At 44.0% G+C, this 23,579-nt stretch overlaps 1 protein-coding gene across 2 annotated transcripts in view; it reads left to right on the forward strand.

The window, feature by feature from the left end:
- The window catches only part of SKA3 (spindle and kinetochore associated complex subunit 3), a 46,134-nt gene that overhangs the window by 18,240 nt on the left and 4,315 nt on the right, over positions 1–23,579 (forward strand). For both annotated transcript variants that reach the window (XM_068265004.1, XM_068265005.1), the window contains exons 7-10: positions 2,536–2,665; positions 10,504–10,571; positions 14,064–14,245; positions 15,153–15,353. In XM_068265004.1, coding sequence (XP_068121105.1) covers positions 2,536–2,665; positions 10,504–10,571; positions 14,064–14,245; positions 15,153–15,353 — 581 coding nt within the window. The remainder of the gene's footprint in view (positions 1–2,535; positions 2,666–10,503; positions 10,572–14,063; positions 14,246–15,152; positions 15,354–23,579) is intronic.

Consider the following 23,579-nt stretch of genomic DNA (forward strand, 5'->3'; position numbering starts at 1 on the left):
ATTGAGGGGTTAATGTTTGCTGCCCACCAGGGGCGTTTTGGTGTTGGGCACCACTTAGGGTGAACAGTTAGAGTTAACCTTAAGTGTGCCAAAAATAATGACATTTACTCAACTGGGCTTCCCTCAGCCCCCTGCAGCCGATCGGTGCCCTCGCCGCGTCTCGGAGATCCTCCCGCCCTCGCCGGCGACCACTTCCGGTCTCGCCGTCGGGACCCGACAGGCATGGGAATGCGAGTGATTCTTCGCGTTCCCAGCCACAATATCGCCCCCTATGCTGCTTGCGGCCAGGAGGCGATATTATGGCTGGGAACGCGAAGAATCACTCTCATTCCCATGTCTGTCGGCCGGTGACGGGAAGTGGTCGCCGGCGAGAACGGGAGGATCTCCGAGACACGGCGAGGGCACCGATCGGCTGCAGGGGGCTGAGGGAAGCCCAGGTGAGTAAATGTGTTTTTTTTTTTTTTTTTTTTTTTACACACTTAAGGTTACCTTTTAAAGAGGAACTCCAGTGAAAAAAGTGTAATTAAAAAAAAAAGTGTTTGCCCATTGTAAAAGCTTTCCTCTCCCTGATTTACGTTCTGAAATTTATGACATGGTGACGTTTTTACTGCTGGCACGTGATGTCAGTGGAAGGAGATGCTGCTTGCTTTTTTTGACAGTTGGAAACGGCTATTTCCCACAATGCAATGAGGTTCACAGACTGGAAACTTCCGGGACCATGGTCCCCACAGTTTCCTGTGGGAGGGGTTTCACCACAATCTCAGTCATACAGCGCCCCCTGATGATCTGTGTTTGAAAGGGAATAGATTTCTCATGTAAAAGCGGGTATCAGCTACTGATTGGGATGAAGTTTAATTCTTGGACACGGTTTCTCTTCAAGGTGCCCATGCACCAGACAATGTATGGGCAGATCGACCAAGAGACTGATCATAGAGAGAGATCATTTGGCGCCATAAACGGGCTGATTCCAGATTCATTTAAGCATGAAATCTTTCGGGAATTGGCCAAGTGATGCCACCTTGTTGCCCCCGGCACTGTAACACTACACCCCTCCCCCCCCTTCCAGGGTAAAATGCTCCCTCTCGGTGCCTCATGCATTAAATACCTGCCCGTGTCCGATGCTGTATCCATCCTATTCTCTTCCTCACATATACATGCACCACGTGGTTGCCACCGTATATGTGAGTGCGTGTGATGTCACACATGCGACCACCTGCAATACGTCAGCAACCACATGGGGCGACAGGTAAGGTGTATATGGCACCATAGGGCACATTTGACACCGGGGGGTGGGGGCAGCGCTGGTGGTAAGTAGCAAATTTCGCCCCAAAATTGGTTGCATCATTGATCGAGCATACTCTTGGTGGCACTGATTTTAATTCGATTATGATAATCAGTAGAGGAAGGTTTCTGGGTTAGAATAGTGTTCGGTTAGGACATAAAATATTGACAAAATTACTGATATTCTAATACCGTTATTTTATGCCAATTTCTACATAAAATAAATTAGAACACTGCATGGTGGAAAACATTTTGTTATGTATATGACCATTTCAGTGAAGGTGTGTTATGCTGGGAATACACTGTACGTTTCTGTACCGTCTATCGACCAGCTGATCCGGCCAGCTGATAATATTCAGCTGGCCCGATCATGCCGCTCGACCCGCGCCCGCTCGATCCTCGCCGGGCAATGGCAGGGAATCGAGCGCTGATAAGGAAGCGCCGGCCGGGGACGAGCGGCAATCGATCCGCGCGGACGAGCGGGGACGCAGCTGGGGTCGATCCGGCGGCTAATCGGCCGCCGGATCGACCCGTGTATTCCCAGCATTATGGTTGCTAGCATGGAGTTATGTTGATTACATATCTTATCTGTGTGTGCCTTAATTAGGTTGTACTGTACATCATGATCTGCAATCCTAAAGTAAGCAGCCAAAAGAGAGCGAGCTTGACAATAAGGGTGGAAGGCTCTGCCAAGGAAAACAGCATCAATGCAGTCAGCACACCAAAATCTATTGACTTTGCAGTGGGTTTAATAAATTCAGGCATATGCTATGTGATGTTTCGGAGTTTCACAGGACCCCTTCATCAAGGCTTATCAGGCTTGGTTATCAAACTGCTAGGCAGTATCATCCTAAACCTACAGCAAGTTATATCTTGCCTTATAAAAGCACAGGTGTCTGCTTCCACCTGTGCCGCTGCCATTCTGTGCAGGACTGTGACAACTAGTGATTGTTAATAAACAAAAGGCCTAATGCCTTTTGTCTCTCCACCTTTTGTCTCACAATGCTGTGTATTGGGTGAACATACCTCCCACCCCTGTGTATACCGGTAATATGTAGTTAACTTGCTCACTGCATTAGCTGTTATATCGTCTTGTCTTGTATCAACTGTTGAATTGTTATACCCTGTATGCTGTTGTATAGCGCCATGAAAGATGCTGGCGCTATATAAATTAATAATACTAATGCCTAGTACATTTATATTGCTATACATTGCTTGCATTGGCTAACCATGGAACACTGTTTTTGTTGTCAGATTACTCCAGTTTGGACTCTCCACTGCCTCCTAACTTTTGCACTCCTGGACTGAAGGTTCAGAAGAAAACAGTTGGGGAAGCGGTGAAGACTGAGACATCTGAACAACATCACCATGAAGGCATCGCAGTGTAGGTGCTTCTGGTCCTCACCTGAATGGTCCACGTTTGGTTTTCATTCTCTTGTAAAAATGTTTCTCTTTATTATGTATATATTTAAATTGTTTTGTTTTTTTTTTTTCTTCAAATTTAACTTTTTATTGGTCCTTGATGACAATTACAACATAAGCATTATATTGTAACACTAGAATTTGTACACAGCAAAGTAGAACATTGCATATAGCACTAGCAATAGAGGTAGTCCCCGGTTGACAAACTAGATGGGGACTGTAGGTTCGTTCTTAACCTGAATCTGTTCTTAAGGAGGATCTGTAACCTCAAAAAATCCCCTGGGGGGTACTCACCTCGGGTGGGGGAAGCCTCCGGATCCTAATGAGGCTTCCCACGCCGTCCTCTGTCCCACGGGGGTCTCGCTGCAGCCCTCCGTGCAGCCGTGACGTAATATTTACCTTCCTGGCTCCTGCGCAGGCGCCCTGACGGCTGTCGGCTCCGAACTACACGAAAATACCCGATCGCCGTCGGTTCTGCTCTACTGCGCAGGCGCAAGTTTCCGGCGCCTGCGCAGTAGAGCGGACCCGACTGAGATCGGGTATTTCCGTGTAGTTCGGAGAAGAAAGCAGCCACAGCGCCCCCGCTGGAGCCAGCAAAGGTAAATATTGAACTGACAGTCGGCACAGTCGCCGGCTGTTCGGAGGGCTGCGGCGAGACCCCCGTGGGACAGAGGACGGCGTGGGAAGCCTCATTAGGATCCGGAGGCTTCCCCCACCCGAGGTGAGTACCCCCCAGGGGATCTTTTTCATGTTACAGAGTCTCTTTAAGTCGGAACAATGTGCTCTCTCTGTCCCCTGTACCTCTTCTGTGCCCCCCTGTACCTCCAGTGTCCCCCTCTGTGTCACCTCTGCCAATTTGAAGAAAAAAATGTTTTTGACTTGTTCCCATGGAAACAGAGAATCCATCCCATTCGTATCGGGGGTCGTTTGTAAGTCAGGGACTACCTGTATAATGTTGCTAAATTGCAAACATTTTTACACATAGCTTTGTTCATGCAGAGTAATTCCATTTTGCATGTAGAGGAACCTGACCATCAGAAAACATGACAAGCGGTTATCAGGATGACATCACACATATTGCTACAATGCATGCAATTCCAATTAATTTATTTTTTTTAACAATTTTTGATTCAGATTAAAAAAAAAAGGGGGCTGCACGCTACTACGGGTTTTTTTTTGGGGGGGGGGGGGGGGGGGGGAATCGCACGTAGTGTGCAGGAGGCCTCATATACTGTACTAAGGAAGTGTATAAACGGACTGTTAACCAAAATGAGACAGAATAGGTACCGTGCAATATTATGACTGAGTGAGCCAGTCCAGAGGGAACAGCATAATCCAGTGTTCCCCATATCTGTGTAAACAGGTGAAGTCTGGACTGCAAAGTGTGTGAGTTTTATGTGATACAGAATTATGCATTGTTCTATGCAAATGTAGCTTGAAAATGGACCAAATTTAATCCCACCTATTTCTTGAGTTTTCTCATAGTTCACATCTTCAAATGAAATATTTTGTATAAAGATGCGCACTCATTTTAACCTCAGCCCCTTTGTTCTGCCTACTGAGGTCATGCAGACCGGCACAGGGCGTGTTTTTATAGTTACCTGTTCTGGATGCTGGACTGGCTTCCTCTCTTCTTCCACCCACGGCTCCGCACTCCCAGCATCCTCCTGACTTCCAATCACGTTATTTCATGCGATCAAGGCTCAGAAGATAGTGTCAGCAGTGCAGCACCATCTGAAGACGAGAGTCTTCCATCACCCCTTCTCCACCACTCAGTGGCCCTAGACTGCTAACACTATGAAGCACCAGCATCCTCTTAATGCAAGAGGTGTTCATACAAATACTTTACAATCTTGTCAGGGCAAAGGGGAACTCTGCTTGAGGCGGAAGAATGTAACAAAGCTGGAGATATCCGAAACCCCTACTCTGGGATTTAGTGTTGTCCACTGAGAAGCTCCCAGGTAAGGATACCGCCATTTCCCATAAAACACTTCATCTGCTCTAAAGCAGGTCCCATCCACCATCAAAAGCTCGTAGGGTGATCACAAGCTGGGACAAATGGTGGAAGGAATTGGGGGCAAGAGGCCCTTTGAGTAACGGACAGCATCCCAGACTGACAAACGATGGGTATATGTATTGCTCAACAAGGGAAGGACGATGTGGTTTAGACAACTTAGGACTTGGAGGCAGCTGCCAGTATCTTGAAAAGTGGCCAGACTGGCATCTGCAGGCCTTAATAGAGGTCTGCAAGGTGAACTACATACAGTGCTTGTTAACAAGCCAGATTTTGAACCCCTAGACCTCCCCTACTCTTGTGTATATACAATAAGGATCTAGGTACCTTAGGATGGGACTTATACCAAATATATGAAAATGGCTTCTTGTAAAGCATCCTGAAAATGTGTTGGGGGACTCTAATCAGGAGCATGGCAAAATAGTAAAGTATTTTAAGAAGTGTAATTTTTACTAAATTAATCGAAACAAGAGATATTGTACTTTGCCCAAACCCTCAGCCACTGAGACGCAAGCCTCGCCAGGGGATAATATTTGTGTTGAACAAATGTACTATAGGAGGCTGTAAGCTTAGTCCCCAAGTGGCCCAGTGCCACAGGTGCCCAAGCAAAATTAAACTTCTCCCCCAGAAATGAGCATAATTCAGGCGATACAGAAATATTCAATACTTAAGATTTACTCTAATGCTTAAAGAGAACCTGAACTGAAAATAAAAAGTAAAAATAACCATACACAGGTCATACTTCCCTCCTGTGTAGTCTACTCCTCAATCTCTTTCTCCTCTCCTGCGTCCCATTTGTCCACTGTGAAAAATGGCCATTACCTCATAACAGCTTCCTGGTCAGCACACTGTTAAACTGTCAGATCCTCCACTTGAGCCATAGGGAAACATGAGCATTACCTTCCACATTCATTTGTAACTTTTAACCACTTCGGGACCGGCCGCCTAACCCACCCCCCTTAAGGACCAGCATTTTGCGGTGGAGGGGGGTGGCGCGTTTGGGGGAGGGGGAGGGGGTAGGCGGCCGGATCCCGGCTGTGGCTGGCTGGGCAGTGTGTGCGTGTCCCCATGCTGGCAAGTGTCCCCCTTACGCCAGCAGCCATGACTCACCTTCCAGGCTCCAGCGATGAGCCGCAGTAGCCCCCTTCTTCTCCAGCCGGCATCTCCGCTCCAAATGATGCTCAGGTCGGGTCGCGGCTTGATGACGTCATCAAGCCGGGACACGGTGCTGACTTCAGACGGAGCAGAGCTGCCGGCCAGAGCAGAGGGGGGCACCGATCGCTGCTGGAACAGCAGGGAGGTGAGTGGATCCTCTTCTTTTCCCCCCTGTCGCCACCGCTGTCAGTGATCACTACAATCCGACGGCGATCGTAGTGATCAGCAGCCATACGCGATGGCTGCTGATCACTGAATGGAGATGCCAGCTGTCGTATGACACTTAATATCCCCTCTCCGGTGCGCACAATCGCGTCAGGACGGTTCTTTAGCGCAGACGTTGAATCAACGTCCAGTCAGAGCAGTAGCACCACCTGCTGGACGTTGATTCAACGTCCGTGGTCCCCAAAAGGTTAAAGAGGAACTCCACTGAAAATAATGAAATGAAAATAAGTGCTTAATTTCTACAATAATTATGTATAAATGATTTAGTCAATGTTTTCCCATTGTAAAAATCTTTCCTCTCCCTGATTTACATTCTGAAATGTATCGCATGGTGACATTTTTACTGCTGGCAGGTCTGTGGAAGGTGAGGCTGCTTTTTTGGCAGTTGGAAACAGTTATTTCCCACAATGCAACAAGGCTCCCACAGTGTGATGTCAGTACCTAGGTGCTGACATCACACTGTGGGAGGGGTTTCACCACAATATCGGCCCTACAGAGCCCCCGGATCATCTGTTAGAGAAAGGGAAAAGATCTCTCATGGGAAAGGGGGTATCAGCTACTGGTGGGGATGAAGTTCAATCTTTGGTTACAGTTCCTCTTTTAACCCGGATACTGAAGAAAAGGTAGAAACTCCAGGAGAGAAATCAAAGGGGCAGTAATAAATAGGAGAAGATCGTCTGCAAACAAATTTGGTAACCATGGCTTTTATAAATGCCCTGGGGCAGCTAATTCAGGAGGATCTCTTTGTGGCTATTAGTGCAGTTTCAGCTCTTTAGTTGTCTTTTTCCTGTTCAGCTCCTCACTGCTCTATTTCAGTTTGTGGCCAACTATTATTTTCCACATCAAACGGGAAACTTTTCACTACTTTGCAACCATGGCGACAGTACCCCATTTATGTAACCTGTCTGTAGTCCAAACGGCTGATTGACCAAGAGCCAGAGCCTGGTACACTCATCCCATTTTGATTGGTCAATTTTATCACTTCCTTGTAGTATGCAGACCAACAGATTTTGAATCCTATGACCAGATTGTGTAGGTAAGCTCTCGTACTGCATGGAGATGGTAAAATGGCCTGTGTGTATGCACCCATACTCTTTGTAATCTGACATTTAAAAAAAAAATAATTCCAGGTATTCTTTCTTTTTTATGACAGAGGAGAGCTAAACTCTTTAGAAAAAAAAAAAAATCTATTCTGATCTTTGAACCTGTTTTTCAACGGAAATGTATGGATTTTAAGAATGTTCTCCGCTATCGCTGTGGGCTTTATCCCTTGTTTGCTCATTCTTAATGTTGTTTGCCTATTTTCATTTGCAGATAAGACAGTAAAGTTTCAGAGGTCACTCTATTCATCACTGGTTTACTAATTATGCACCTAATGGGAAAAAACATGAATTTTGTATCTGCTTACTAAAATCTTAAAGTGAACCTCCAGACTAAAAATCTATTCCGCAGCACTGAAAAGGCTTGGTGTTTCTATGACAGTTTCATAGCATCATAACTTTGTTTTTCTTACCCAAGCCTCATTTTTAGCTGCACAGAAGCTAAGCTCCGCCCCATCAAAGAAATCTGCCCGGGCATTTTTTCCCTGATGCCGTGTAAAGCATGATGGGATTTCTGATGATGATGTTCTTGTTCTGCTGTTTAACCACAAATTAGTTTTTTGAGATTGAGAAGCCTAGTGCGCGCAGCTGGAGTGGGTAATCGGGACAGTTGGAACTGTGTCTCATGCTCCCTGTCACCTCCTTTCAACCAAAAAGATGGCTGCCCCCATGTAATCACAACAATTTGCCCGTTCTTTTAAAACAGGGTGGGTAAGAGATTATATTTCTGATCTATTTTAATTAAGATAACTAATGACAGTATGTTTGTTTAGGCTGGAGTTCCTCTTTAAGGTTGCCATACATCTAGCGATTTGGCTGTTAAATCAACCATTCAATCATTTTACCGAATAGAGAGAGAGAGAGAGAGAGAGAGAATCTATATGCCCAATTGATGAAAAGTGGCCAATATCATGTTGAATAAACCAGCTTAGTAAATTGAGCAGGATGGTCGATCGCACAGAAATTGAGCAAGATGTCAGTCGATCGCACAGGAATTGGCTACTGTTCACGTGTCATTCGATCGACTCTGAATCGATTTTTGCATTCACAGCCGGGAAGCACAACTTTGATCAGCTCGATAAGCGAAGGTGAATTGCATAGCATATTGATTGTAGTGTTTGGGCCACTAGGCGATCGAATTTCGATCAGCCACACTAAAGTTGATCCCCCATTAAAATCGATCGCTTTGTCGGTTTGAATCAGAATCGCTAGATGTATGGCTGCCTTTAGTATATTTATTTGTTATACATATCTCTTTGAAATTCAGCAGTGTTCATTAATTTACCATTTTAATTTAATGCTAGCTGTAAGCTTTAAAAATTACTCGATAATATTATCCATTTCCCAAAAAGTTGGGAAGCTCTGTAAAATGTAAATACAGAATGCAATGAATTGTAAATCAGTGAACAGGAAGAGAAGTGTTTTTAGTTCTGTGTTGAATGCTTTCCAGTCCTCACAGCTGTAGCCAGGTTCTGCATTAAAGAGAGCCCAAGGTGGGCTCAAAAAATGAAGAAAAAAAAGTAGGCTACCTGATCCGCTCAGGTAGCCTACCCCCCCCCCCCCATTTTTTTGAAAAACAAAAACAGCCGTTCCCTGCTGCTCCTGTGAGCACTTTCACTTTTGCGACCTCTGGGTCACGACGCTGCACTGAGAGACTATATGTCTCTAATAGTGTGCAGGGAGGCGGGGGAGCTGCAGGAGAGAGAGCTGCCCAATGGCAGCACAGGAATCCCTGCAGGAACGCCCCTGGTGGGCGTTTTTGAACAGGGAATTCCTCTCCCCTATGTTTGCCTCAGAGTTGGCGAGTGCGGCGGTGGTGTGCAGAGCGCGGCGGTTAGGGGCACAGAGCCATGTCATTAGGCAGAGGACATGCCTCTGTGTCCCGTCTGCCCTCCAAAGATCCACTTTGGGTTCTCTTTAAGCATGGCTACCACCTGTGGGAAAAAGCTGTTCCTGTGCCTAGAAGTTTTAGTTGTGATTGACCGGAATCTTACTCCTGAAAGCGTGAGCTACTGGAAGAGCCGGCCGTGCCCCACCCGGCTATTTTTTCATGCCACCCGGGTGGAAAACCTTTCTGGGTAGAACACTGCATAGCATATATTGTAACTGAGAAATACTGTTCCGCTATGCTGAGAATTCGGCTCAGCCAATTCAAAACACCCAAATAGTTCAGCACCGAACAAGTGGACAGGGTCATGCAGAGTTTGCTTGCTTGTGGGTCACGTTGCGTATCTCATGACTCCAATGCTTCAGATCTGTTCAACTTTATTCTGTTGGTTCTAATATCACATTACATAATAATTCACTGGGAAGCATGTGTTTCAAACTGCATATAATATGAATACAATTGTAGAAGTGGCTTCATACTACAGACATGTTGGTAAATTAGATGGGATGAGAGGAGCCTGATGGTTGCTGTGAATGACATGCTTTTGCAGAGGCTTAAAGAGAAACTCCGACCAAGAATTGAACTTTATCCCAATCAGTAGCTGATACCTCCTTTTTACATGAGAAATATATTCCTTTTCACAAACAGACCATCAGGGGGCGCTGTATGGCTATTGTGGTGAAACCCCTCTCACAAATAAATTCTGAGTACATACTCTTGGAAGTTTCCTGTCTGTGAACCTTGCTGCATTGTGGGAAATAGCTGTTTACAGTTGTTTCCAACTGCCAAAAAAGCATGGGGCAGCTACATCACCTGCCAACAGTAAAAATGTCACCATGTAATGTCAGAATACATTAAATCAGGGATTTAAAAGATTTTACAATGGGCAAACATTGACTAAATCAGTAATACATAATTATTGTAAAAATGAAGCACTTTTTTAATTACATTATTTTCACTGGAGTTCCTCTTTAAGGGCCATAAACCCATCCAACAAAACCCCATGATTGTCGTCTGCGTTTGGTCTGTTGGATGATGGTTGGGCATCTGTACGCACGGTAATCTACTAAATGAGTGATTGATAACAGGCAATTTGTCCGATCCATCCAGCAAATCAACTCTCATGACTGTTGGGCTGATATAATGCAGTTGGAACATGTGTACAAGTCGTTTGTAGGACTTGCTAGTTTTGCGCATGCAGTTTGCACATGGGTTGGTGGTTCAGTTGGTGCACGTAAAATACAAGTCATGTAAATGGTTTGTAGCCATGTCGATCATGTGTGGTGTTGGTCGTGTACTTTGTTGGAAGTGTGTACATACCTTTAGACATGCTGCATCATCCCACCAAAGTTCTGACCTGTCACATGAGAGAGGGGGATAAATGAAATCACAGTTCTGATAGGTTTGTATTTTGGCAGGTGTGACAACGTGCCTGAAGAATCTGACTACACCAGAGCTGTACCTCCATTCCAGACACTGAGCAGAGGTGGGTTCCTTGCAGAGTATACTATAGCAGTGTTCTCCCCAGGCTCTTTTAGCCGGGTGCTCCACCCGGCTAGATTTGGTGACCACCCGGCTGTCATCGGCTCACCTCCTATGCTGTAAGCAGAGTTGCCCTGCATTTTCATCTCAACCCACCCGGCTACTATTTCATGCCACCCGGCTGGAAAAAAAATTCTGGGGAGAACACTGCTATAGCCACAATATATCTGTGAATATAAACTGACTGACTTCCTGAATAAACACATAAAATGATTGACCAGATTATAAACTGATTTTTGTTATGGTTTTGGAACGCTGTTTGCCCTGTCAGTGCCTTCATCAGTGTGATCTCCCACTGTATTAAACGATCTAATAATAATCCGAACATTTGAATAGTGCTTTTCTCCTGTCGGACTCAAAGCGCTCAAGAGCTGCAGCCACTAGGGCGAGCTCAAGAGAGGCCAGCCTGCAGTGTTAGGGAGTCTTTCCTTGAACTCCTTACTGAATAGGTACTGCCCCTAGACAGGATTTGAACCCTGGTCTCCCATGTCAAAGGCAGTGCCCAGCCACAATAGGGCCCTTTATGCTGATATATCACCATAGAGGGCGCAATTGTGGCTGGGAACGCGAAGAATCACTTGCGTTCCAAGCCTGACGGCGAAACCGGAAGTGGCTGCCGGCGGGGACAGGAGGATCGGAGGGACATGGCGAGGGCACCGGACAGCTGCAGGGGGCTATTGGAAGCCCCAGGTGAGTAAAAGTCTTTTTTTTTTTTTTTTTCTGTCTTAAGGTTCGCTTTAACCAGTACACTATCCAGTCACTGATGTCCTTCATAAAACCTTATTACAGAAAGTGCAGGGGAGCCGCTTACCTTGTTATGATTCTGGTATGTGGGAGGAGATGTATGGTCTCCCTGTGTCTACAAGGGTTTCCTTCGGGTACTGTTCCACTGTGTACACATAGCATCAAGGATGCACCCTGGCAGTCAGAACTAGGTTTGCCGATATGAGCATATTAGGTCTGCAAGGTTTTAGGAAAAAATAGAATTGTGATTTCCTCCCCCCCTCCCCTGTCAAAAATTGGGATTTCAATTTATTTTTTTTTCACGATTTTCTTCAAATCAAGCTTTAACATTAAATTCACAATCTACAGTAACATTTACAAAAATGCATTGACAGGAAATGACATACTATCAAATTGATAGTATGATGTCATTTTCTGTCATGTTTATAAATGTTACTGTATTGTGAATTTATCAAAACAAATGGCAGGTATTAATAAATGCAAAGCTGAGTACCACAGCAGATCCTGGGCAGTGGCCACTTACTGGGCAGTGGTGGTGATCCAAGTTGTTCGCGTGACAGGATAGTGGAGAGATAACAGATCCTGGGCAGTGAGCAGATGTACAGTACACTGTGACCATGGGAGACGGTGCAGAGTGCAGAACAGGAGATGTGCACAAACTTCTCCTCCACAAGCAACGTGCTGGCCGCATTACACTACTTGCTACAGGTCTGACTCCTTCTGGCCGGAAGCATGCTGTGCGGCCAACACAAACAATTTTACGCATGGAATGCTTAAAGTATGCGTAAGAAGCCCATACGCGTAAAATTGTACGCATGAAAAATCGTCACTTTGACTATTCGGAAATCGCCTTGCCGCAGATCGCGATATCGATTTTAAAACGATATATTGTGCAGCCCTAGCATATATATACTAGCCTACAAACCTACATAAACAGAGTTGTCTTGGTGGGGCTTGTGCAATGCCTCCTGTATTGATCAGGTCCCCATTTTACATCCAAAACTGTAAGCTTTGGTTCATGCCCTGCATTTTTCACAGAAGGTGCAGCAGACAAAAACAGATGGGCTAAAGCCAGCAGTGATATTCTTCGAACTAGTTCAAACCAATTTTCTTTAGTGTAGTTTGCCTTCTTAAAACAGAAGGTATGTGTGATAATTCAGCTTTAAAGAGAATCTGTATTGTTAAAATCGAACAAAAGTAAACATACCAGTGCGTTAGGGCAGTGTTTCTCAACATTTTATTGGTATGTACCCCTTTTGAAACCCTGTACTCACCGAGTACCCCCTAGCATAGTAAACATTGTCACAAGTACCCCTTGACAAATAAATATATATTGAATCGTAGTACATGACAATTGGTTCTAAACAATTTACAAACATTTAATATGACTTTTAATTAGTTAAAATACTAATTTGGCTTTGTTTAAATAAGATTCATAATTTTCTAAAACTCTAAATTTGTTCTTGGTTATGTATATCAAGCCTGAGTACCCCCTGGAACCATCAGAAGTACCACCTGGGGTACGCGTACCACATGTTGAGAACCAAGGCGTTAGGGGACATCTCCTATTCCCCTCTGTCACAATTTCGCCGCTCCCCGCCGCATTAAAAGTGGTCAAAAACAGTTTTAAATAGTTTGTTTATAAACAAACAAAATGGCCACCAAAACCGGAAGTAGGTTGATGTACAGTATGTCTACACATAGAAAATACATCCATACACAAGCAGGCTGTATACAGCCTTCCTTTTGAATCTCAAGAGATCATTTGTGTGTTTACCTTCCTCCCCCTGCAGCTCTCACCCACTGAAGAGTGACAGGCTGATTGTTTCTTCCTGCAGACAGCTCTGCCATGTCTATAATTCCTCAGCATGTGACAGCCCAGGCAGCCAGCTCCTTTCACAGCCTAACAGAGCACGATTTATCCAGCTTGTAAAAGGCAAGCAGGTCTCTTCTCTCACTGATGAGAGCAGAGACAGCTGCCTAATCTAAATAACACACTCGGGAGTGTGCATAGAGGGGGCCTGGAGGGGGGGGGGGGGGCGTGCATAGCAGATCAACAACACTGAAGAGTTGGCAGCCTTTCAGACACAGGGCGACAAATTCGACAGGAGAGAGATAAGTTGATTTATTACAGAGACGGTGATAGTAGAAAGTGCTGCAGTAAGTCAGAGCACATTAGAATAGGTTTAGGAACTTGTAGGATGGTAGAAAACAGGATGAAAGTTAGAGTCTCTAAGTGATTAACTGCGGTTACCCACAATGCATCACTACTGAATATGCAACTTTTCTTTTATGCCCCTGAATCCAGGCTTACGTCCAGAAATGCTGGTGTATAGCAACCTATGGCTTATACATTTACAGAGCCACATAAACCCAAAATGCAGCCTGTTTCGGACTGTTGTTCCTCCTCAGTGTGTGGCAGAGATTGATATGGCTCTATGGGGTAGGGGCTTTCAGAGACCTAAAGAGATAATTTGCATACTAGTAGTGATCTGAGCCTAGCAAGTTTTCTCCCTAGCTGGGCAATTGTTGTACTGCACACAGTGAATCGATCATTATAGGAAATGTATATTGTCTAGCAACGGTATACATACCCTTCTAATCAGGTTTTTGTGCACAATGATAGAGTTGTGTCTCCTGATTATTCAGGAGGTTTATTTTATGGTATATAATAGCGGTATCATGTCTGCAGATATAACAGTCTTGGACTCTCCTCATCCCCCCACGTTCTGCACTCCGGGATTGAAGGTCCAGAAGAAGACGCTGAGTTCTGTGGTTGAGAAACCTTCAGAGGATAAAGTGGTGGAGAAGATGAAAATCGAGGACGCTCTACCGCCACCGCCAAGCTTTGAGACAAGGTGGCTGAATGCTGATGTAAGTGGCCGGCCAGTGTGCTGCCATCACTGCATGTAGGAGTCATGTTGTCAGTTTCCCAAGATAAGGAACGGACTTCAGCGCTAGTGTAGTTTAGGGGACCTAGCAGGAAACCTCATAGGGAAATTCTGATATGATTAGGTGGGCAGCAGCCTCTCAAACTTTCTTATTTCGGATAGGTTGTAGTAAACTCCGCCCACACTATTTGGCCAATCGCAACGCTTATTGTAGAGGGTGCCATGATTGGAGAACTGTTCTTTGAGGTTTCTTGCTGGGTACCCTAAATTAGACTAGTGCCCTGCCTTGGTGGATACACTGACTCCCCAAAAGGCTCATCAGTATCACGTAGGTACTTGTGAAAACAGAAGGAAATCAAGAGCCCACAATAGTGTAGTATGTTATTCACGTTACAAGGAAAGGTTACCACTAAGGGGGGGACCTCTGTATAGGTAGGTGGGGAGATTAAACCCGACCCCACTCTGGTTAGAAGTTGCTCTCTGTTGATTGGAAAATAAGAGGACAAACTTATAGTTAATAAGACAAAACAGAGGCGCCAGGAAGAATAACAACAAAAAAGTGCCCTTGCCTGCTAAGAGCTCGTAATCTGTTTCCCGAAGAAGCTGGTGAAATACCTGCAAAATGCATTGTACTGTTTTGTGGAGTATACAAAAAATGTTTTGCCTGAATTGTACAACTCGAGTATTCAAAGGGGGGGATAAGTCTACCACTACTCCAATTGTTAAACTCTTTTTGTTTATTCTATTCTTCCTGGCATCTATTACCTACAATATTACATAGGGGTAGTGCAAGTTATTCCTCTATATAGCTTTTTTTTTTTTTTTTTAAGAAAATATTGCTGTTATATCAGACACACCCTCTAACATATCATGTGACTTCCTATCTTTAGAGCAGTGTGCTGGATATCACGGATCCCATTCCCAGACCAGAAATGTCACATGTGGCATTCTTGGATGTGCCTCGTGGATTGAACACTGACAAATATGGAAACCCAGAACAGACCACCTCTCCTCCGAAAATAAGAGATCTCACCATTGGCACGCCTCCACGGCCGGAGATGACGATGTCTCTAACTGCAGATGTGTTCAAGGTACCGCTTTATTCGATGATTAAAGGACCACTATTGTGAAAATCGGAAAAATGTAAATACATGTAAAAACATACAAATAAGAAGTTTCTTCCAGAGTAAAATGAGCCATAAATTATTTTTCTATGTTGCTATCACTTGCAGTAGGTAGTAAACGTCTGACAGAACTGACAGGTTTTGGACTAGCTCATCTCCGCATGGGGGCTTCTCAGTTTTATTTATTTTTAAAAGCACTTAGCCCTTGTTCACATTATAGGAGTTTTTGTAAAATTTTAAGCTTGGGCGATTTTCAAAATCGCCCTGAAAGCGCATGTGCAATGATTCTCTGAGAGTTCATATCTGAGCGATTCGTTTGCGATCCAATTTGAAAAGCGGTGCTTGGGCCATTTTTTAGGTGATTTGCCTCAATGGAAGGTATAGGAAAAACGCAAAACACTCACATAATCGCTTTGCCAAGTGATTGCGTCAGCGTTTTTTATTTTTTATAAATACATTGTATTGTTTCCGGATTTTTTTCCAGATAAAAAGACGGAAGCGTTCTGCAAAAGTGCTTACAAAAACGCCCGCAAAAATGAGCGAACGTGCAGAAAATCGCTGGAAAACAGCGCAAAAAAAAGCCCACCGCAGACACACGCAAGCCGAACGCAATGTGAACAAGGCCTTAGTGAATGGCAGTTGCACCATACAACTTCCAAAAAAAGCGGGCAGGGAGGTTGGCCAGCATCTTTGTATAAAGGTCTTTCAGGGAATGTCTTTATAAAGAATAAAGGCCATCCTGAGAATCCCCTATAGAGAGATGGACTAGCCCAAAAACTGTCAGTAATGTCAGATTTCTACTACTTACTGTAAGAAACAAGAACATAGGAGTAAAGTCATTTCTGGCTCATTTTACTCGAAGATACATACTTCTTATTTGTATGCATTTCCACGCAGTTTAAATTTTACAATTGTTTGTGATAGTTCTCCTTTAACAGGGTGCAAACTCCTGTGTGATTAGTAGGAAATTGGTCACACTACCGTATCTTGATTTGCATAAAAAATCAATCGAAATTATCACCGGGATGGTAAATTTTGATTGGACAGGGCAGTAGATCAACGGCCCATACAGTGCAACGCAATGCTTTCCGATACATTTTCAATAACTTTCGTTGTGAAAAATCTTTGTACCATGTATGGAGGGATTTGATCCCCTTCAGATCAGAGAGGGATTGATCTGTTTGCCACTTTGAGTGGCAATATAAACCATGTATGGTCACCTTAAACCAGTATAAATGTGATCTTTGTGAACAGCAACTTCAACAGCAGTACAAGTCTTTACTTGCCTTGCTTTCTGTGGCAGGTATAAGTTTTGCCTTAAAGGGAACCAGAGACGAAGCACCCTCATGTATTTTACCATATAGATCATTAGAGAAAACGCCTACCTTGCTTTCGGTTTCATTCTGCACTGCACAGCTTGCTTCTAATCAGCCCTGATAAAATCCCTGACTGAGCATTCAGTCTGGCTTTCCTCAGGAATATTTATAGCTCTGTGTTCTCTCATGTCTTTTCAAGTCCAAGCCTGCCCCCTGCTGGCTCTGCTCAGGAATCATTATAGCTGAGTCATTATAGCAAAGCCAGACTGAATGCTCAGTCAGAGATTTTATCAGGGCTGATTAAGAAGCAAGCTGTGCAGTGCAGAATGAAACAGAAAGCAGGGTTGGTGTTTTCACTAATGTTTCCACTTATCTATATGGTAAAATACATGAGGGTGCTTCGTCTCTGGCTCACTTTAAAAAGGAAAGTTCGCAAAAATCTGAAAATGTAAAACGCATACAAATAAGACGTACATTTCTCCAGGGCTGTGGAGTCGGTACAAAAATCTTCCGACTCCTCAGTTTCTAAAACCACGACTCCGACTCAAACTCTCACTCCGGGTACCCAAAATGGCTCAAACTCGGACTCCTCGACTCCAATACTTAACAGGGCTGTGGATTTTGTACAAAAATCATCCGACTCCGACTCCTCAGTTTATGAAATCAACGACTCCGACTCTGGGTGCCCAAAAAGTACAGCAGAAAGGTCCGCACCAGTCCAGGATTCCAAACGATGACTTTTATTTAGGACGTATCCAGTATAAAATATGCACATGCATCAAGATGCTAACATGTTTCGAGCTATCTCAGCTCTTAATCATAGCTGGTTAAAGGGAACCAGAGACGAAGCCCCCTCATGTATTTTACCATGTATATCAGTAAGAACATTAGAGAAAACACTTACCATGCTTTCTGTTTCATCCTCACTGCTAAAAGTGTCTGTTATCAGCAGTCACAAGAATCCCAGACTGAGCAATTAAATCTGGCTTTGCTGGGAATGATAATGGCTGAGTCATTATAGCAAAGCCACAAGGGGGCAGGCTTGGGCTTGAAATAACACCACAGAAGACAGATTTAGCTATAAACTTTCTGTAGCAAAGCTAGACGGAGCAGCCTGACTTCTCAGTCGGGGATTCTTATCAGACGTGATAACAGTCAGATTACACAGAGAACAATGAAACAAAGGGCAGATTAGGTGTTTACTGTCATGTTCCCACTGATTTATAAGGTAAAATACAAGAGGGTGCTTCATCTCTGGTTCTCTTTAAAGACATGACAGAACTTCCTATAAATAGGAGGATATCCTGTGCCGGCCACTTAAGACTCCGCCCCCCCAAAAAAGGGGGGAAGTAAATGGACGGTGGTCTTGATGTAATGGACAGGTAATTATTTGTATAAGCACATTACAAAAACAAAGCACTATACACACAAATTTAAAAATGTATATAAAATACAAAATGCAAGGTGCTAAGAAATAGACAAAATTTAACAAATTACAGCGTGAGTAAACACAGAATCATGTAGGTATGTATGAGGCCATACACAGACCCTGTCTATAGATGGAAAGATGTATAAATGTAAAAATAGATAATGAAGGGAGGGACATCTCGCCAAACCATGGTTTGGCACACAGAGGGCCTCCAAAATAGGGGGGAGGGAGAGGGAAAGAAAGAGGGGAGAAAAAGAGGGGAGAGACAAAGGGGGCAAAGGGAGAAGAAAGGGGGAGGGGGGGGGGGAAGGGAAAGCCATTGGCAAACTAATGTGTGATAAACGCTAAGTCCCACCTAGCATTAAGGCCTTGGGGTACCCTAGTTCCCAGGCGGTGTATCCACATGGCCTCCTTCTTAAGAAGAATTTTGTATAAATCCCCCCCCCCCCCCCCCCCTCTTTTTGGTGACATGACTCTCTCTACTCCCTGAAACCGGAAACCTGTCATGTCTCCCCCATGCACCTCCCTAAAATGTTTGGCCACATTCGAGATGTTCATAGTGGACCACCCTGCCCCTAAATAATGTTCGGCTATTCTTTTTGCCTTAAGGGCCTGGTGGAACACCCAACATATTGGACAGAACAACATGTGCAGTCAATAAGATAGACTACATAACAGGTGCCACAGTTAATGAACGGTTTAAGATTGTAAGTATGGCCATTGGAAGCAGAGACAGCCGTTCTAGTCTTGTTGTGTAGGTGGCAATACCTGCATGTCGCAATTCCACACTTAAAAGATCCCTTAACTGTCAACCAAGTGTCCGTTGTGGCGCCAGATGTAAATAAACTGGGAGAGAGCATCTGTCCCAGAGTGGGAGCCCGTCGGCTAGAAAATCTCACTCCATCCTTCAGGACAGGCGAGAGACCCATAATCCCCTACTCTGATTATTCGGAGGATCTCCGTGTTTTCATTCTTATGGCCGTTGAGTACCTCCTGGCCCACAACTACTTCATGTTCGACGGCAGTTTCTTCCTCCAGAGACGGGGCGCCTCCATGGGCGCCAAATTCTCACCATCCCTTGCGAATTTATACATGGGGTGCTGGGAGGAACATCGTGTTTTTGGGGGGGGGACTGCCGTCTACTGGAGGATGTTGTGTGGTACGGGAGGTACATCGATGACCTTCTGATTACCTGGAGGGGTGATGTTTCTAGTGCGGCCTCTTTGGTACAATATTTCAATCAAAATAATTTGAACCTACAGTTCACATACACGGTTGATACAGTGTCCATTAATTATTTAGATGTTACATTGAGTGGTGATGCTGATACTGGGCTTGTTAACACCATAACCTACAGGAAACCGTGTAGTGGTAACGCAACCCTCAGGGCAGACAGTTGCCACCCAGCACACACAATCCGTGGCATTCCTGTTGGCGAATTCATTAGAGCCAGATGGAATTGCTCGAAGGAAGAAAATCTGATGAGTGAGCTGGACATTGTTGAGAGACGCTTGAGAGTTCGCGGTTATCCGTCAAGGTTAATTAGGAGGGGCAGGCTTAGAGCCATGGAGAGGTCACAGACTGAGTTATTACAAAATGACGGTGGCTCGGCTCAGGGTCAACAAAAGCCAACCTTTGTGACCACCTACTCAGCAGAATACAGGCGTGTGACCAATATCATCTCCAGGTATTTACCTATTTTGGAGGGGGATGTGGGTCTCTCGCCTGTCCTGAAGGATGGAGTGAGATTTTCTAGCCGACGGGCTCCCACTCTGGGACAGATGCTCTCTCCCAGTTTATTTACATCTGGCGCCACAACGGACACTTGGTTGACAGTTAAGGGATCTTTTAAGTGTGGAATTGCGACATGCAGGTATTGCCACCTACACAACAAGACTAGAACTGCTGTCTCTGCTTCCAATGGCCATACTTACAATCTTAAACCGTTCATTAACTGTGGCACCTGTTATGTAGTCTATCTTATTGACTGCACATGTTGTTCTGTCCAATATGTTGGGTGTTCCACCAGGCCCTTAAGGCAAAGAATAGCCGAACATTATTTAGGGGCAGGGTGGTCCACTATGAACATCTCAAATGTGGCCAAACATTTTAGGGAGGTGCATGGGGGAGACATGACAGGTTTCAGGGAGTAGAGCGAGTCATGTCACCAAAAAGAGGGGGGGATTTATACAAAATTCTTAAGAAGGAGGCCATGTGGATACACCGCCTGGGGACTAGGGTACCCCAAGGCCTTACTAGGTGGGACTTAGCGTTTATCACACATTAGTTTGCCAATGGCTTTCCCTTCCCCCCCTCCCCCTTTCTTCTCCCTTTGCCCCCTTTGTCTCTCCCCTCTTTTTCTCCCCTCTTTCTTTCCCTTCCCCCCTGAGTTCTCAGTTGAAGTCAGTTTTTCTGTGCAGAAAACGCGTATGAAAGCCGGTAAGTGTGACCCCTGCCTTAATCATTTTCAGGGAGTGTCTTTATAAAGAATAAAGACCATGCTGAGAATCCCCTATAGAGAGATGGACTAGCCTAAAATCTGTCGGTAATATCAGATTTCTACTACCTACTGTAAGTGACAGCAACATAGGAGAAAAGTAATTTATGGCTCATTTTACTCTGTGAAAAATGTACTTATTTGTATGTGTTTTAAATGTTAAGATTTTCTCGATGGTTCCTCTTTAAAATTGTAACCCTGTAAGGAGAAAGTTAGTAAGAATGCTGATGATCCCCAGTTGTTCCCTTCTTTTAAAGCGGAATATAACCCTGCATTTCAACTTTGCTCTAAAACATTATTTACAGCATATTATATGCAAAAAGCATTTTTTTTTTACTAGACCAGCATTGGAAGGGTTAAACACAGAGGTTTTAAGTTCCGTGCAGACATTCAGATGGTTACATTCTATTTAGTTAGTGTGTAACTGTTTATCAATAGATACATCTCTTTGGCTGTCCTCCAAGCTCCTTCTCAGTGAGAGAGATGAGTCATAATAAACACATATTTGTAAACAAAAAGTATCTAACTCAAGTTCGGATTCGGTTGCAGAAATCTCTAGGGACTTTAAAGCCCTGTGTAACCCTTCCAATGCTGGTCTAGTAAAAAAAAAAATGCTGGTTGCATATAATATACTGTAAATAATGTTTTAGAGCAAAGTTGAAATGCAGGGTTATATTCCGCTTTAAGTCCATATCATGGCAGAGATTTAAATGTACATCTAGTTACTTAAAGTCATAGCATTCAAATGTTACCTTTCTTGTATATAAGACTGCAGCTGCAAATCCTGTCTTGTCTGTCTTGTTGGTGTGCTTGATCAGTAATGCAATATATATCAATTACTGATTTTACATTGAGTTCAGCATACAGCTTTATGTACTACTTTTGTTGACTCTGCAGTCATTTCACCATACATGCTGTTTACAGGTTATCAGCACCTGAACAGAGGGATATACAAGTATGAAGATCCTGTAGAGGCAGTGGGGAAAGTTTCAGACCAATTACTCAGAGACCAGCAGTCTGTAGAATTATTACTATTCATATAAGCACAGGTCAACAGCTTGTGCATAAATGCCTACAATCAGTAATGCAAGTTCATTGCCTTATTGACCAGTACTGCATGTTAAAGAGAAACTCCAACCTAGAATTGAACTTTATCCCAATCAGTAGCTGATACCCACTTTTACATGAGAAATATGATTTTCACAAACAGACCATCAGGGGGCGCTGTATGACTGATTTTGTGCTGAAACCCCTCTCACAAGAAGCTCTGGGTACCGCGGTACTCTGGGCAAACTGCCACAATGTAACAATGTTCACAGACAGGAAATGGCTGTTTACAGCTGTCTGTAACAGCCAGAACAGCTAGAAACCGCTACATAACTTGCCCACAGTAACAATGTCACCATGTAATACATGTCAGAATGTAAATCAGGGAGAGGAAAGATTTTACAATGAGCAAACACTGACTAAATCATTTATCCATAATTATGGTTAAAAATGAAGCACTTTTTTTACTACATTATTTTCACTGGAGTTCATCTTTAAGTTCTTTTAGGCTATGAGCACACTTGGCTGTGGTGAAAACAATGGGTTTTCTGCATTGTGTGTTTTTCTGTGCATTTGTGTTTTTGGTGTGTTTGTGTTTTTACAATATTTTTTGATGGCTAAAGCTATAGTACCATATTTAAAACGCACATCTTCTACATGTCCATTGAAATACATTATATGCATTTTTCAAAAACGCACAACTTGCTGCAAATGGGAAAATGCAGAGAAAAATGTTTTTTTTTTTTTGTTTTTTTTTTTTTTTGTTTTTGGGGTTTTTATAATATGGTCCACAGACTATCATTATGTGCAAAAAAATCAGGGCTGTGGAGTTGGTCCAAAAATCCACCGACTCCGACTCCTCAGTTTAGGATTCCACCGACTCCGACTCCTCGACTCCGACTTCTCTAATTTGCATATTACAATTTTGTTGATTAAAAGTATGTAACATGAAATTCGTCTCTTAACTGCCAACGCTTAGGAATTTTACAAGACAACTGAAGTGAGAAGGATATGTAGACTACTATATTTATTCCCTTTAGACTAAAACTAGTCCTTGGTAAGAGTACTTGTAAAAGGTACAAACCGGAACAAAGAACATCTATCAGGCCCTTGGCAATGTAAGTGTGGGTACATGTAAGAATGATGTGCAGGTACTCTGCAGGGGAATATGGAGATTGTAGACAGACAACACCTCTGTGTTCAATGTGCACAGCATTCTCAGTGGATTTCCTGCAGCTCTGTGGGGAGTGCATATGTAGAGTATAGTACTACTGTGTACCAAAGTAAACCTGAGACAGATGAAATTAAAGTTTTATACATACCTGGGGCTTCCTCCAGCCGCCTTCAGGATAATCAGTCCCTCGTTGTCCTCCTTAACCACCTGGATCTTCTGCTATGAGTCCAGGTACTTGAGCCAGTCGGGCGTAGTGCGCATGCACACACTTCGCCGCCAGGAGCATACTACACCTGTGCAGCACTATTGCGCAGGTGCAGAATGTTCCTGGCTGTGGGAGCGGCATGCGGCCGGACAGCGCTGACTGGCTGAATTACCAGGACTCATAGCAGAAGATCCGGGTGGTGGAGGACAGCGAGGGACTGATTAGCCTGAAGGGGGCTGGAGGAAGCCCCAGGTATGTATAAAACTTTACTTTTCATCCGTCTGTTACCCTTTAATTTGTAGTCACCAAACCAAATTTTAACAACATATCAAATTATTTGATTTCATCAGCAAAGGGAGTGCATACATTTGCATAAATCCGCATCCATGCAGAATTATTTCCATCTCGTTGACCATCTCTATTAGTGACATAGCTACACATCAGGCTTTATTCTTACAGCATAGATGTTATTTAGTATATATGAGATTCCTGTGTACACATCATATATACAGTCACAATCAGATA

The sequence above is a fragment of the Hyperolius riggenbachi genome, chromosome 2 (genome assembly GCF_040937935.1).
Source record: "Hyperolius riggenbachi isolate aHypRig1 chromosome 2, aHypRig1.pri, whole genome shotgun sequence".
Lineage (NCBI taxonomy): Eukaryota > Metazoa > Chordata > Amphibia > Anura > Hyperoliidae > Hyperolius > Hyperolius riggenbachi.